This window comes from Thalassophryne amazonica, chromosome 1 (genome assembly GCF_902500255.1).
Source record: "Thalassophryne amazonica chromosome 1, fThaAma1.1, whole genome shotgun sequence".
In the NCBI taxonomy this organism is placed as follows: Eukaryota; Metazoa; Chordata; class Actinopteri; order Batrachoidiformes; family Batrachoididae; genus Thalassophryne; species Thalassophryne amazonica.
Genome location: NC_047103.1, coordinates 79906281 through 79923773, shown reverse-complemented (window position 1 = coordinate 79923773; position 17493 = coordinate 79906281). Strand labels below are relative to the sequence as shown.

At 40.5% G+C, this 17493-nt stretch overlaps 1 protein-coding gene across 3 annotated transcripts in view; it reads right to left on the bottom strand.

The window, feature by feature from the left end:
- LOC117512002 (partitioning defective 3 homolog) overlaps positions 1 to 17493 on the bottom strand; it is a 1323734-nt gene that overhangs the window by 441401 nt on the left and 864840 nt on the right. For all 3 annotated transcript variants that reach the window (XM_034171933.1, XM_034171942.1, XM_034171950.1), the window contains exon 16: positions 12259 to 12445. In XM_034171933.1, the coding sequence (XP_034027824.1) occupies positions 12259 to 12445 (187 nt within the window). The remainder of the gene's footprint in view (positions 1 to 12258; positions 12446 to 17493) is intronic.

Genomic DNA, 17493 nt, shown 5'->3' with positions numbered 1-17493 from the left:
AAAAAAATAAAAAATATATAAAAAATAAATAAATAAAACAAGCGTGAGTGAGAAAAATAAAAATGAATAAGGATGACTGAACATAAAAATTGTAAAAATGTGTTGTTTGATCCACATTTGTGATTTACCTCTGTGGTTTCCCCTATCCACCAGGTCATTATTGTCAATAATATTTTTTTTTCTTAATAACTTACCTGGTTAAATAAAGGTGAAATTTAAAAAAAATTCACAAGCCAACTTGCCTTGGTATATATTGTTGTGTATGCAGTGCATAGGCACATGACGTCTGGGCAAAGCGACTCTCATGAGGAAAGAGGTGCATAATACTGGAGGCCAGAGGTGAGACATTCACAGCTCTGCACAATACATATTCAGCACGTACAGGACCCTGACTGCACTGCTGCTGCAGATTAATTAAAAAGTAACAGTTCCGATACATTGGAGCCTGACTGACCCACACCCCACTGGATTAGTGTGCCCGTTAACGCTGTGCACATATGTGCAAGTGTGTGTTTGAAGACATGAATTATTCACAATAACCTGAGGCAGTGGTATATAGCACACATTTGCCTTGTGTGTGTGCATCATGCATGTGTGTGTGGGACATTAAGTTCATTCACAGCACAAACTATGGATTAAAATCTACGACGACAAACCTATAACATGACTCGCACGCTGAGCAAACCTACTCATTATGAGACCAGGTACAATTCTCTGCCGCAAAAGAAAAAAATACTTCTTTAAAAGAAATAAACCAAGATCACATTTCTATTTTGCCAAAAAAATCCACATTGGAAAATAGTAATAATAATGATAAAGCTCCCAGTTACCCTTAATTAGAGTAAGCAGGTATGGAAAACAGGCATGAGAATCCCCCCCACCCCTTTTCATTGCCTCAATTCGGATGATGGACTGTCTTAAAGTTCAGCATACATAAACAATCAAATGTATATCTATGGGTGTTCTAATTCTGATGTGTGCCATTATTACGTTCAACTTGCAATAACTGTGGATTAATTGTATTTTTGTCTGAGGTGATTGTGTGGGAAGAAATTTCGTTGCACTTGTAATGACAATAAATCTATCTATCTATCTATCTAAAAAAAACCTATGATAATCAGCGGGGGGCCCGAGGGCCACCGTAGGCCCCCAGTGGGGTCCAGGGGCAGGACTCCTGGTGGGGGCCCATAGGCTTTGAGCACGTTAGAAGCATTTCGGGGCCACGAGAGAGACCTAATTTCATGAATTTCCATTTTATATTTTTTTGTATGTTGGGGTATGTGGAAGTCTTTCTTATACAAATAATGAATGTTTATGAGTTCAATGGTACAAATATTTCATGAGGTGAATTAAATATTTGTTCCATTGAAAGAATGTAAAAACATTCATGATTTGTTTTCTGGCAGCACGGTGGCTTAGTGGTTAGCACTGTTGCCTCACAGCGAGAAGGTCGTGGGTTCAATTCCCGTGGCCTTTCTGTGTGGAGTTTGCATGTTCTCCCTGTGTTTGCGTGGGTTTCCTCCGGGTACTCCGGTTTCCTCCCACATCCAAAGACATGCAGTTTAGGTGAATTGGGATCTTTAAATTGTCCGTAGGTGTGTGTGTGGGTGTGTCTGTGTTTGTTTGTCTGTCTGTGGCCCTGTGACAGACTGGCGTCCTGTCCTGGGTGTACCCTGCCTTGCGCTCTATGACTGCTGAGATAGGCTCCAGCCCCCCGCGACCCTTAATTGGACTAAGCGGTGAAGATGAATGAGAAGATGAATGATTTTGTTTTATATAACAGCTAAAATAGATCCTTGTCATTTGACATTTTATTAATTTATAAACAACAGAAAAGGGACTTACATTTTGGCATTCCACTGCTGCTAAAGTCCAAATTGTAATGTGTAGTCCACTGATGCTGTGCACTGACTTTGTGTAGTTCCTCAGTCCAGCCAAAAATCATGTCAGCGTTTCATCTGAACAGTTCTTCATGCATCCAGACGGCTTACAGCGGAGCGGATTTTGTGTGTGTGTTACAAGAATTAGCAGCGTCAGTTAGCTCAATCAAATTATGTCTCGGTAGAGTCATTGTCACCTGCGCACGTACGTGCAGGCAAAATGAAGGAATGAATGAATAATAAATCTTCAAGTCCATAGCTGTGTTTCATATGTTTTCATTTAACAAGCAGCAAAAAAAAAAAAAAAAAGTACAATTCGGGAACAGATTTCATGTTAGATTTTAAAAGTGCTTGACATGTCAGGAGGCAAGTCACCAAAGTGGTTAAAATCTGGATTTTCTGACAAAAACACGAGGACACGATGGGCCTGAAGCCTGCCACTCGCTCCACAATAGCACAATGTGCTTGTACCGTATTTCAGAAGAAACACAGAACACAGCACAAACATTACAGCGTGCTCCTGTATTGCACATTGAACATGTCACTCCATTGGGTCTCCCATCTGTGGCTGATGCAGTGCACCACTGTGAGAGTAAAATAAATATATATTAAGCCCATGTTGTCTTGATTACCAAACATCCTACAGTGTGCGCAACAGATACAATTATAGTGCATCTGGAAAGTATTCATGGCGCTTTACTTTTTCATCATATGGCATCATATTCAAGAAGAATATTCAAGAAGAGGCTGTAATTGCTGCCAAAGGTGCATCAACAAAGTATTGAGCAAAGGGTGTGCGTACATATGTATATGTGTCAGCTTAGTTTTTTATTTTACATAAACATGCAAAAAAAATCTTGGAATCTTCTTGGAATTTTGAGGAAAAAATTAATTTACTCCATTTTGGAATGATGCTGTAACATAACAAAATGTGGAAGCAGTGAAGTGCTGTGAATATTTTCCGGATACACTGTATATCTCGCCGCTTGACTACTTTCTGCGCAAGTCAAGCATCTGTGACATGCTGACCTGCTACTCGCCCACAGGGACTTGAGATAGGAAATTAACACCCTGCATGATAGACATTATTATTAGGTGTTCAGGTGGATAAAGAACAAACATGGATTTACAAGCATAGATTTATTGCTGGACTCCGAAAAATGATGCCCACCTCTTCCACCATTCGGAAGATTCAGACAGCTTTCGGTGGCTTTTCAGTCGTGTGACTATCCAAGATATTGTGGAAGAGGTGAGCATGTCACAACATGTCCTGTGAGACTTCAACATGAAGGCGCTTTTGCTCCGTCAGCTTCGTGCCGAAGCCATCGGCATGAATTTCACTGCAACTCTTTTCATGACCAAATCTTCTGTCACAGTGGAATGTGCCGAAAAAGTGCTGATGTCCACCTCTTCCGCAATTTTAGTCACACGACGGTCCCACGTCACCACAGCATTCACTTTGGAAATGATCTGGTCATTTCCATTGATGGCCGCCCGGAGCGTGGCTCGCTCTCCACCGTTGTGCGGCCGTCTTTAAACCGGTTGTACCGCTCGTTAATCTGTGTGATGCCCATAGGATCGTCACCAAAAGCCGTCTGAATAATCCGAATGGTTTCCACCTGGCTGTCGCCCAGCTTCTGGCAAAATTTGATGCAGTCGCACTCCTCCAGTTGTTCCGTCTTTTTCCTTGGAATGAAAAAACGCCGAGCACACGACACACACCTCACACAAAGGCTGCTTACCAGGAAATAACACAATCGACAGGCGTGAAAAAATTCACACATGTGCACGAAGTTTCAAGGTTGGCTCATGCAAGCACACGTGATTCAAATCCATCAGGTTTTTGAAAAAAAAAAAAAAAAGGTCGGATACTTTTCTAACAGACCTCGTATGTTCATTTCATCACAGGCATTAATAGGGCAAGGGAATTGTTAAAACAATTTTAGACAAGCTGATCATGAGTTACTGCAGTTTAAAACTAGATCTGACATCAAGAGTAACTCCTCATTGTTTTAAATGTGGCTGATATTCAGCTGCTACACATAAAGAAACTGGAGGCACCTGCTTACTTGCCAGTGTATATTTTCAATTTCATTTTTTTTTCTTCATTTATATAGCGCCAAATCAAGGTTGCCTCAAGGTGCTTCACACAAGTAAGGTCTAACCTTACCAACCCCCAGAGCAGCAGTGGTAAGGAAAAACTCCCTCTGAGGAAGAAACCTCAAGCAGACCAGATTCAAAGGGGTGACCCTCTGCTTGGGCCATGTTACAGATACTAATTACAAAAAAATTTACAAAACAAACATACAGGAAATGTTGCTGGTGCACAGGACAATTTATGGAACAGATACCACAAGAACCTCTGGATGAAGCCACACACCAAACAGAGAGAAAAGAAAAAAAGCAGAATCAAGCATCAGAAAGACAAATACAGTGAAATTTGTCAGCATTAAGAAACAAAAAACTGAAGAAATACTAAGGTGATCACTGGCCACTAGCCCTAACATTCACTAAAAGACCCAGAATTAAGATAAATGAATTAAATGTATTGAATGCATTAAATGAATTAAAAGTGTAAAAAACATAGAAACATAGTATGCCAATATGTTAGCCATACTAAAGGGAAAATAAGCATGTCTCAAGTCTGGACTTGAAAGTCTCTACAGAATCTGACTGTTTTATTGACACAGGGAGATCATTTCACAGAACAGGGGCACGATAAGAGAAAGCTCTGTGAGCCACTGACTTTTTATTCACCCTTGGGACACTAAGTAGTCCTGCACCTTGAGAACGCAAAGCCCGGCTGGTACGTAGGGTTTAATTACATCAGCTAGGTAGGGAGGTGACAGTCCTTGAACAATTTTATAGGCTAGTAGAAGAACCTTAAAGTCTGATCTCACTGGGACAGGAAGCCAGTAAAGAGATGCCAAAATGTGTGTCATGTGGTCATACTTTCTGCTTCATGTCAAAACTCTGGCAGCAGCATTTTGAACCAACTGGAGACCCCTAATGCTGGACTGCGGTAAACCAGAAAATAGAATATTGCAGTAGTCCAATCTAGAAGAGACAACCGCATGAATCAGGGTCTCAGCATCAGCCATAGACAGGATGGGACAAATCTTCACAATATTTCACAAGTGGAAGAAAGCAGTCCTCGTAATATCTTTAACATGGAGGTCAAAGGACAACGTAGGATCAAAAATTACCCCAAGGTACCTCACTTTGTCAGTGTGATGTATGACACATGAGCCAAGGCTAAGAGTTTACTGGTCAAATTGATGCCGACGTCTCACTGGACCAAGAAACATCATTTCAGTCTTATCAGAGTTTAAAAATAGGAAGTTGCTAGACATCCAGCTTCTCACTGATGCAAGGTAATCTTCTAAGGATTTTATGTGGATGAGATTACCAGCAGGTATCGGCATGTATAACTGAGTATCATCAGCACAGCAGTGAAAGGGAACCCCAAAATGCTGCAATATGTGCCCAAGGGGTGTTATATAAAGGCAGAAAAGCAGGGGGCCTAAGACAAAGCCCTGTGGGGTGATGGCCATCCGGCATCAGCAAGCCACGGCAGCCACAGAACAAAGGCCAGTTATCAATAAAACTAAAGCCTTGCTGTCTACAAAATTGCGCCAGCCACCTATTCAACGATGTGAGCCTGCTAAATAACTCATCATTACCCCAGGAGGGGAGGGGACCAGAGACTATTAATCGATGCCGACACATCTTTCTGGCAAGGTCACAAGTCCTCTCTATGCCTGTATATATTGTATCAGTGAGGAGTGCATGTATTGCTTTGTTTGGAGTAATTAATTACAGCTTATGCAGTTCTTACGCATAAATATATTTTACTTAGAGAAAGTGAATTCTGAAATATCAAAATTATCTCTCAATTTACTCTCGGAGTACAGCTCTTCAAAACTTTGTAACAAAATTGTGTTGATGACTGAACTGCAAATTTTATGATGCCATGAAAGAAAAAATAAGCTCAGTAATCTGGCTTTCAAAGATGATCCATTATTTTGGGATGCCAAATATTGTAAATACCAAATCTGAGCTTTATGCTTCCATTCACAGCTGATATATTGCTTTCTGAATATGCAAATACAGATTCAAAATTGGTTCGCACCATGTTACAGTACCCTACTTTGCATTTTTTTTTTCACTATGAAGGCATTTGAGGTGGATAAAGAAATTGACATAAAGTTGGTTTATCAATATGCTCTCCACAAAAAAAAAAAAAAAAAAAAAAAAAGAAAGAAAGAAATTATGAAGCGGCTGAGTACTTGCCCACATGGTCAAATCATGAAGAGACTGGAGGCCTATTGTTGACATTCTACAATCATGTTCGATATTCAAGAGTCAATAATTCAAAAACCCTTCAAGTTATGACCACAATGATTTACACACATATTACTAGTACCCCAGATATGTGTATTCTCAGCCCAGTCTCACGTTTTTTTTCTCGTGCTCCCGTGGCGAAATGAGTCAACTTTCCGTGACAGGGTGTTTTTTTAACTCACTATTACTAACCCTCCTCCCACCCCAACTCTAACCTTAACCATAACCTAATCTTACTCCTTCCCCCCACCCTAACCATAACCACCCCAACTCCCCCGGCTTCACTTTTAATTTCGTGCAGCCATCACAGAATGACTTAGAATGAATTTGTGCTGTCGTGACAAAAATGAGGCACTGTTCATCACAATATCACAAACCAAAAGATTATGTATATTTCATGCTGCTGAATCATGATTTGCCGTGAGACCCGGTTGGTATTCTCCAATATGAAGATTATCAATTGAATCCCAGCTTTAGCACAGCTCTTTGAAAATTTGTAATTTTTTGCAAGAATGGACAAACTGCCATTTTTGTGCTGCTACATAATGAAAAATTAGCACTGTATCACATTTTTGAAATTTACTACTGTATCTGGGGTGCCCAAATAGTGTGTATCTGCATTTTTAGCTAAGATAATGCCTTTTAAAAATGAACAAAAGCTCAAAATGCATTTGCGAGTGAAAAATAGGATTGTGGGTACCCTTATATATATATATATATATATATAAACTACTTGGAACTACACAGAAATATTTTGCATGTGTTCATCAGACATATGTAGGTAAAACCGCAATCCCAATGAAGTTGGAACTTTGCGTAAAATGTAAATAAAACAGAATACAATGATCTGCAAATCCTCTTCAACCTATATTCAAGTGAATACACCACAAAGACAAGATATTTAATGTTCAAACTGATAAACTTTATTGTTTTTGTTTAAATAATTCATCATTTTGAAATGGATGCCTGCAACATGTTTCAAAAAAAGATTTTCCACTGTTTACCACTGTGTTACATCACCTTTCCTTCTAACAAAACTCAATAAGCATTTGGGAATTGAGGACACTAATTGTTGAAGCTTTGTAGGTGGAATTCTTTCCCATTCTTGCTTGATGTACGAGTTCAGTTGTTCAACAGTCCGGGTGTTATGTGTCGGACGCGGTCGGAGCACCGACCCAGCGTTTGACAGGACCCAGCATAAAATAAGCAGAGCACGGTTCAAAAGATAACAGAATTTAATAATCATAATAAGTGCAGTGATAAACGGTCTGGTGAGGTGAAAACACGGCGCGCTCTCAGCAGCGCAAACGGTCCGGAGCCACAGCAGTTCGGACCCAGGGACCCCGCCGACACCCCCCAGGTGGCCGCGACAAACCGAGTCTGTGAAGAAAGAAAACATGAGGTGAGTCCAACTCCACCCAGAGAGACACAGCTCAAAGGTGCACACAATCAGCAAACACTTCCTGGCTTAAATATATATCAGCTTCTCACCCTGCAGGCACAGAACAACTCAGTTCAAATCTCCACTGCAGCAGAAGCTGATTAGACAATTAGCATAACGTGACAGCTCGATACAACAAGGTGTGAGGGACACCAAATCTACTGTCATTACTTCATAAAAGTCACCAAAACCAAATTACCTCAGGAAGTGTGCTGAAGAGCGTGAGACCTCACCCAATCCTCCTTCACAGACTGTGGCGTCAAACCTGGAGCGGTCTCTGCGTCCGTAATGGTGAGATTGTTCTCCCGACGCCGATCTCACACGTCTGCTCACAAGGTCAAGTCTCTGGCAATCACACACTGTGCATTCAAGGTTTAAGTGCAGCAATCTCTGATCAAGACAGAATACACCACAGCTGTGAGCCCTGATGACCTGCATGTGAAAACAAGCCTCAGGTGTTCAGGGTGAGGTCCTAACACTCAGCCACTCAGTCCTGAATGCATACCACCTGGTGGGAGAAACAGAAAACAAAAAGCCAGCCAAACATCCCAGCACATAACACCGGGTCTCCGTTGTCCATTTCAAAATGAGCAAATACTTGCACAAAACAACAAAGTTGATCAGTTTTAACATGAAATATCTTGTCTATGTGGTGTATTCAATAGAATATAGGTTGAGGAGGATTTGCAAATCATTGTATTCTGTTTTTATTTACATTTGACACAACGTCCCAACTTCACTGGAATTGGGGTTGTACTTGCAAAAAAAAAAAAAAAATCATGAGAATCTGAGTCGGTGACACGAGAGGCACCTGATGATTTCACACGGAATGACCCAAATGACCAGCAGGTGATTTCATTAATGATCAGGTGTTTATGTTCAAGAGAGAAGCTCATCAGCAAACCCACCTGCTGAGGTGATTGGTTGCAAGGAAAGCCTGCACTGTCTTGGTCCTCATTGCCCACCCCTGGGTTAGGTCATGTACTGTGCTGTGTGCCGCTACATCCACCACACTGCCTTGGGACCTCAATGGCATCCCACCCAGTCAGACAGCCTGCCCCTCCCATTGGCATGGGTGCAGGGACCTTGACTGGTGGGATATTTGCCTTTTTCTCTGGGGATTTGGGTTTTGTCTGATGTTGGGACAGTGGGTGTGTGTACTGTGGGTAATGCTCACACAGGTCTGCAGTCCCAAAGGTCACTTCTCACCTTCTGCTGGCGTGTGTTACTTGTCCTATCCCACGGTCATGGATGCCCTGGGTACTTGTTGTGGCTATAAGCTCCCTATGTAGTCATGGGGACATGTCTGCACTTTGTGGGCTATGTGGCAATGATGCATTGACTCACAATCATTTATATTATCACAAGTCTCATTTTCTATTTCATACCATATATAGAGTCATAGTTTCCCACATACACATGCAATTCATGTAATTCACATTGTGTCATAGAGCATATCATGTAAAACTGCATATTTCTGCAATTACAGCTATCATCCTGATCACCGCCATGATTAAACACATTTTTCTCTTGAGCATCCTTGATATCATCCTTGTTGCTGTGGACAGTGTTTTTGTCAACAGTTGTCACTACCATTGTGTTCATCATTGTCACTGTTTGTTTTGAGGTTCTTTTTGTATCACCCCCTTAATTCATGGAGCAAAATGTATGTGAAAAGTGTGTATATTCTTAATGGTATGAGTGAGCTGTGATCCATATTAGAGTGCTATATATACAGACACAAAGTAAATGCACAGCCAGTCCAACTCCAACTTCCAAAAATAGCCATTGATTTGTCACAACCATGTGATATATGGGCTTCCTCTTTTTTCCATCTGATGTGGTCCTCAACACTGAGGTATCTGTGTGATACATTATGTCTGGAGACGTGCACCACATGGCCAAAATATTACATTTGATGTTTCCTCACAATATAAGTGGAATGTTTCTTCTGTGTCTCTGTAAATAACCATTTATTTGACACAATCAAATTCCACTGACAGCCAAGCATCCTATGACAAGACCAAGCACCAAAGCCAACAATGAGTTTCATAATCACACAGTTTGACAAGAAGCATCAGGATCCAAAAGAACTGGGCCTTTATTCTCCTGCAAAGTTTATGAACGCCACAATACCACCATAGTCTAGGGACCACATAAACTATTCCAACCTGGTCTCACGACAAGTCGTGATTCAACAGCACGAAATATACATTAATCTACTGGTTCATGATATTGTGACAAAAAGTGCCTCTTTTTGTCATGGCAGCACAAATTCATTCTAATTCATTCCGTGATGGCTGCACAAAATTAAAAGTGAAGTGGGGGGGTCATGGTTAGGGTGGGGGGAAAGAGTAAGATTAGTTTATGGTTAAGGTTAGGGTTGGGGGTAGGAGTAGGGTTAGTCATAGTGAGTTAAAAAAAAAAAAAAACCTGTCACGAAAATTTGACTCATTTTGTCGCGGGAGCACGAAAAAAACAACAACAACAAAAAAAAAAAACAGTGAGACTGGGCTGGCTATTCCCCAGCATCTCAGAACCCAAGGACCCAAAGCCATGAACATCAATGCCAAAATTATGGAATCTCTCTTTAAATTCAACACTTTTATAGCATCGAGATACAGTTTTGTTGGTTGAGTCCTGGACGTATTTGCAACCCTGAATCTTAGACTTTATCCAACACAATCACAAACCTAGATACAACTCTTTACTCAACTTCTCTATTCAATGATTTGGCAAAGATCACAACATTATCTATGAAATAAAAGTCAGCAAACATTTCCTTGTTAATAAAGGCACCAATGTTGCTGGTCTTACTATACCTCAACAACACTTAACAAAGTAGAGACAGAACACATCCCAGAAGAGTCAAGCGATCATTAGTTTTAAATGTGACACGTTGTTTTATAACTTTATTTCAAAGCACCATGATGTCCACTTAAAGTAGCTTGAATGCTGGCATTCAATATCATTCTCCATGTCATGGACAACAGGACACACTACATAGTCAATCCAGACTAACAGTTAAAAAATATCTGCAAGTTAAGCCCCAGAAAGACTCCTGAATGAAGATGGCAACATTGTAGTTTTTGAGGTTGCTGATTATAAATGGCTCAGCAAGGCCACAATCTGTCCGGCTGCCTAAGAGAGGAGGGAACTCATCTTTGTCTGAGATGTTAAAATGATTAGTCACCTGGCTACCCACAGACCACAAGGAGTGCAAGTACACTTCAACTCCATGTCTTCCTCTACAGGCCTCAGTTCACTGGCCCTGCTGACAAAGAGTAGAGCTCCACACCACCACTCTTGTCAAGCACGGGTTTTAGGAGAGACTGGCACCGTAGAATTTTGTTTCTTCCTAACTGCAACACAAGCAGAGCCCCTTACTATCACTGAGACAATCCAATCTTCTCCTTAATGAATCTGGTATACCACAGCAATCCCCTGCTCTCAATCAGTTAGTTTTTCAGCCAAGACAAAGCCACGCTTCACAGTTTGTCAGTGAGGAAGAAGAGGAGAAGGAGGAGAAAAAACTTTTCTCAAAGTAATAATTGCAATCATAAGGATAAATAAACTAAACACATATGACAATACAAAACATCAAATTTCAAAACCACCTCTTCCACATCTCAGCCATCATCCAGTTTAGGTTAAAACAAACAAACAAATAAAAGCAGATTGCAATTACCTTTGGTCATTTGGAATACAATCCTGTACAGTAACAAAAACAGTGTCTTCATGTAATTAGTTGGTTATTCTAGCACAGAGTCCATGCTAGCTATTTAACATTGCAATTGCAAAGCTCTCCATACCAGATTATGGTGTGGATGTCATCTCATTTTAAGGAATTATGTCCAAATGAAGTAAAACATTCTAAAAACAGGTCCATATAACATGCACGAAGGTGTAAGATAGTACTGGATTGTAAAAATGCACTTCTTTCATGCATGTCGCAGGCTTGCTAGTTTGTGATCAAATAACATATTCCTCTAATATGTGTTTATTAGGTAACATCAGGCTGCTATGCAGTTAGTGATTTCATTAAATGTATTTGCCTCACAGGTAAAGCATAACATTAAAAAGACACCAACAAAACAGCAACTCCAGCACCAAGTATCTAGTGCCTCCCATTTCAATAAACAAAGTCAATAAATTTGATGTTGTCACACCTGAATGTGATGGAAGTAAGAAAAAAATACTTAAGGACTATTGCTAAGTGAGATGAAAACACAATAAAGTATGGTGTAAGGGCTGTGTTATTCCCTGCAAATGTTACTGAGTTATTATGTGAACAATTTTGGGGGTCTCCATGCAATCCTTCAAAAATATGTCAGCCCTCAGTCAATGATCTTGCAAAGTCATTTACATGTTTTATTCATTTCAAAATCTAATTAAGATGAGTTAAATTGCCCTTCAGGGTCAATGCACAAGCAGGACTCGAGCAGGGAATGTGATCAGTCCATTCCTCATTGTAACTAAAGCACAAAGCTCAATCTTGTTTGTCTTCTAAACCACAGGGGGCCTGATAGAAGTCCATTAACTTTTAAATATTAAACACGCTGTACTGCAAAATAAGAACACCACATGACTCACCATTCATTCTGACCAGGCAGCTCATGGATCCAGGGCCCTGGGTTCATACCAACAAAACCCATGTCATCATTGGAACTGGAGGATGATTGGTCAGAAAGATGAGCTGGCAGCAGGGGCGGCCTATCATCTTCGATAATGACTATGTCCTCTTGTGGCATGTTCACAGTTGGAGAGAGCTGGTAGTTACCTGACAGAGAGAGCAAGAGAGAGTCAAGGCTGCACGTTTTTAAAGCACCTTTCTGCACAAAGAACAGCATCATTCTCCCAGACTTTATCAAAAGCCCATCAGAGCTGTTTGATTATCTGTGCAAAATGATGACCATACAAATGAGAAAACATCTTTTTACACATAGTACAGGAAGCGCACATAGTGCGCTTCCTGTACTATATGTGTATCACTAGTGTGTATCACTAGTGATACTAGTGTGTATCACATAGTATCACTACTATGTGTGTATCAAACACTGAGATAAGTCAGGGAAAGACTGAAATATTCATTTCAGCACATGCCTGAGGGACAGCACTGATCAACTCCAATTTTAACATACTGAATGGAGATGCTGCATGACGAAATGTCACACAAATGTTTTGAACATATCACACATATTACAGCATCCTAAAAAGGCTCAAACACATATAACGAAAGACACAGTGACCAATAAGAATAACAAGACAAAATAATCTGAGGTTTTCTGTCCAGAACTCAGTCAAATATGTCACTAAGGCAACCAAAGTTGTCAAGCAGACTTGTTTTTATCTGTTCTCCTTCACTCTGCTCCAAAGACAAATGAGTCAAAGAGGAGCAGTCCTGATCTATATTCTGTCTCCTCTGACCCTCCCTGCTGAGGACTCCTTTGAAACCCTCTTTGCTGCTCCTTATGAGCCAAAGTCAACGAGGAATCTGTTGTCACAGCCGGCACTCAGCACACCTCATCAAGGGGAGAAGTGCTGTTCAGCAGCGTGGGAAGTGGCATTATAACAGAAATATTAAATATTCACTCTGCAAATTGGTCAACACGTGACCAGAATGACTGAAGAGACCGTGGTCTATAAAAATGAACAGGTTCCAGCTGCACACCTGCTTACTATTACACAAAAGAGCTTTTGGAAATGCACAACTTCCTACGCTGCTTTGCAAACCTAATAGCTTTGGAACAATTGTGTGTAATCATTGACAGCAGACAACAATATTTAGCCTGGCAAGCTCCCAACATGAATCTAAGCGGGAATTAATTTCACTGGAGCCCGGCAAATGATGAATGCGTGTTGTGGAAGTAAATCTGAGCACAAATCAATGCAGCAATGAGCTATATAATTCAGTTTAGTCATTTGCACAGGAATAAATATATAAATGAAAACCAAAGCTGCAAACAAAACAGCTGTGGAGTAGAGGACAGAAAGTCATATCTATGACTTATACTGTTTCTCCTTAAAAAGCACTGAAAGTTAAATTGCAAAGAGAAGACATAACCAGATGCACTTTCTGGGTCATTTGTGATAAAAGGAGTTGCACTGACAACGTGTATCAAGATAGAATGTTTGCCATCAGAAGCATTATCAGGCTTCAAACTGTGTCACGATTTTTAAAAATGGAGCATTTGAAGTAAATAGTCTGGGAAAATGTTTAGTTAATAATGAGTGAGCTTGTAATCTCTAAGTCAATATTATCAGCTACACTGTACAGTGATGCCATTACTTACAGAAAAGGCTACAAACCTACAAATCTTCTGCCCAATATGGGTAGAACTCTTTACTCATGACCTAAACAGTAAGGTCATCTGGCACATAGCGGGTGCCTTAAACCCAGATGCTCTGTCAAAATTTGTGTGCCCAGTACTATGAACCAATATAAGATTTGCACTCACTATCCCCATCAGCTCATGTCACATCTGGAAGCACAGGCTGGTGCCACATGTCACTGCATCTAACACAATACGGAACCAAAATTGGTCCTGAATGGAAGCCTATAATGTAGACAACCAGCGTTTACATGCACTTCAGTAATCTGATAATTGGAAAAACCGGGTTTACATGGTTTCAGTTTATTAGTTGTATTTCTTTGGAAGTGAAGAAAGGAAATATGACATAATTCTTTTAGCAAACTCCGGTTAACTTCAATAAACTTGTCTATAATCCACAGAGATCACCGAGAAATTTGCTCTTTAGAACACTGAAACAACACAGTGCTGTGGTTTCCTCCCCGTCGGTGCCCCACTGTTAATCATCTGTGTTACGTGTTCACTTTGTGTGCTGCCACCCTCTGCTCACATCCCAGTTGTGTTTTGGATTATCTGGGTTTGGGTTAGTTTTTTCACAGTAGGTTTGGACTGTGTTTTGAGGTGTGTCTGAGAAGAATAAAATCACCTGTGTTTTTCACTATTCACTATTACTATGGTTACTGCCTGTATTCTTGGGTTCGTTTGAAACTGCTTCCACAACACATAGAGCCATTGAAGCACACTTTTTTGAACACACAATGGACTCTGAACTTTGCGATCTGATGAAGGATCTTACGAGACCCGACGAGACAGTAATCCATCCCGCTGTACGTCTGGAAATGTGAGTGACAACTGCTTTCACACATGCACAAATGTAAATGTACAAAAAAAAAATCTGATTAATGGTATGTATGTACCGGAGAAAACAGACTACTTGGGAGAAATCCAGGTGTGTTCTCAGATAAAAGATATCAGATTTTGCCATTTACATGACTACTTAAGAATCAGATAACAGCCAATAATCAGATAGCAACAGGCTTTTTATGTACATGTAAATGCGGCCAATGTCTCCATCAACCTTAAAAATGGGGCCAATGTCTCCATCAACCTTAAAACAAAAAGTGAGATAAGGATGTGGAGAAAGACGAAAAAGGACATTTCCTCAGTTCAAATCTTCAATTCTTTACAATTCTTCAAAACTCTGTAACATGTGGGAAATGTGTTAAAACTTTAAAAAATACAAGAATTTAAAATATGACCACCAAATATTATAAATAATATCTTGTAATTCTATCCACATAAAAACAGTAATGCTTCAATGCTAGGTTTTTACGTCAAGGATGCACCGATACTGACACATCAAAATTTCAGCAGTAGCATGTGAGGCTGTGAGCACCTCCGGTGAGTCACGTTCCAGTCAACACACAAATACTTCCTCAGTCTCCTCAAAAACAAAAACATTTTAAATTATAGACAGCAGCAGACCTCACTGTGAAACATAAAATGTTGTTGAGCCAGTGTTATGAAAACACAGCTGATCTGTCTTAAAACACACACAAATATAACAGCACACACTTTGTCAGGAAGTCAATTTGAAAAGCTGAATGACTGAAGCAGATTAGACCAACAAGCCTGAATGCTAACTGCTGCATACTGAGCAGAGTTCTTTAAGAAGATGCAACATTGTGCATAGGAAGCAATCCATAGTGATGTGCAAAATAATAACATAAAAAAGATATGTCTATCTGAAGTTGACAGATGATTGTTGCACTCTACAGAAAAATAAACTTTTGGTCTGGAATGAATGAATTTGTAATTCGCCAAAAGTGTCCAGGACTGCACGTGCATGTGTGTGTGTGCCTGTAGACGCCCCCATCCCAGGCTTGTTTAGGTGAATAATGACGGTCACCCTACAGCAGTTCCCTCCTGTTGAGTGTTTTGTTTTTTGGAGTGCGTGGTGGGGGAGTGTAGAGCTCATTGTTCTGCTCCTATCACAGTGCAGTGACATTTGTTTTTATGCCACATTCACAACATGTGAGAAATAGGGCACCGCAGTGTCGTCTGAAACCTGTGTGATATTGCGGGATTTGACCACTTACGGGGCTGCCGCTCCATTGTGATATATATATATATATATATATATATATATATATATATATATATATATATATATATAAATATATATATATATATATATATATATATATACCGTATTTTCCGGACTATAAGTCGCACCGGAGTATAAGTCGCACCAGCCACTTTATCCATTATAAAGAAAAACAAACCATAAATAAGTCGCACCGGAGTATAAGTCGCACCAGCCACTTTATCCATTATAAAGAAAAACAAACCATAAATAAGTCGCACCGGAGTATAAGTCGCACCAGCCACTTTATCCATTATAAAGAAAAATAAACCATAAATAAGGTCCACTGGACTATAAGTCCCATGGACATACAGGTATGTTAACATGAAAAGTTCAGATGATAATATTGTGACGGCTACCGTTTTCGGATGCATATTTCACCAGTCGCAACTTGTAATCTGCAGAGTATGATTTTCTTTTTGGTGGCATTTTTTCGGGCCTTCTCCGTTGTCTTGTTATGTTATCAGTAACGTTAAAATTTTTATTTTTCTATGGTAGTCAGAAGTCGCAGGAACAGTTACACAAGCCTTGAGTGCCCTCTCGTGAGCTGCATTTTACCTACGGATATGTTTGTATTTTGCGGACCACATTGCGAGCCGAACCATGCAGCGCCTACCTGCGCAGCTCATGACCACCCAGCGGTGTCGATCCAGCTCCTTCCAAGTGGAGACGTTAATCCTCCGCCGTCGCTCAGTGCTCCCATGCAGCTCTCAGCGTCAACTCTGCTCACACTGATATCCAAGGGTTGAAGCTGTTTTGTTAGCCGTCCCGGAATAAACACCATGTTCGTCTGCTTCAAACGCTTTTCACAATCATCGACGCCAGCTCCTTCCAAGTGCACACGCTAATCCTCCGCCGTCGCTCACCCAATGCTCCCACGCAGCTCTCAGCGTCAACTTAAACACTCTGCTCACATTGATATCCAAGGGTTGAAGCTGTTCTGTTCGCCATGCTGTGGGTGAGGTGAGGAATATGCATCCAAAGTTCTGTTCTCTGATTGGTTATCGCGACCAGCGTGAACTATAGGATGGCCGTCATACTACAGTGCCCATGATGCATTGCATTTCCTTTTCCGGTGGCCATTTTAAAACATAGATCGACTCTGTCACGTAAAATTGTTTTGTTACAGTAAATTAATTGAGATCCTACCGGTATATTTTTCATTTATAAGTCGCACCGGAGTATAGGTCGCACCCCCGGCCAAAACATGTAAAAAAGTGCGACTTATAGTCCGGAAAATACGGTATATATATATGTGTGTGTGTGTTCTCCACTCAGATTGCAATAGCCAATCACAGATTAGCCCTTCTGTCCATCATTTTGTTGTGAAAGTGTAGTGACACGGACCCACAACAGGGGACGTAAATGAAC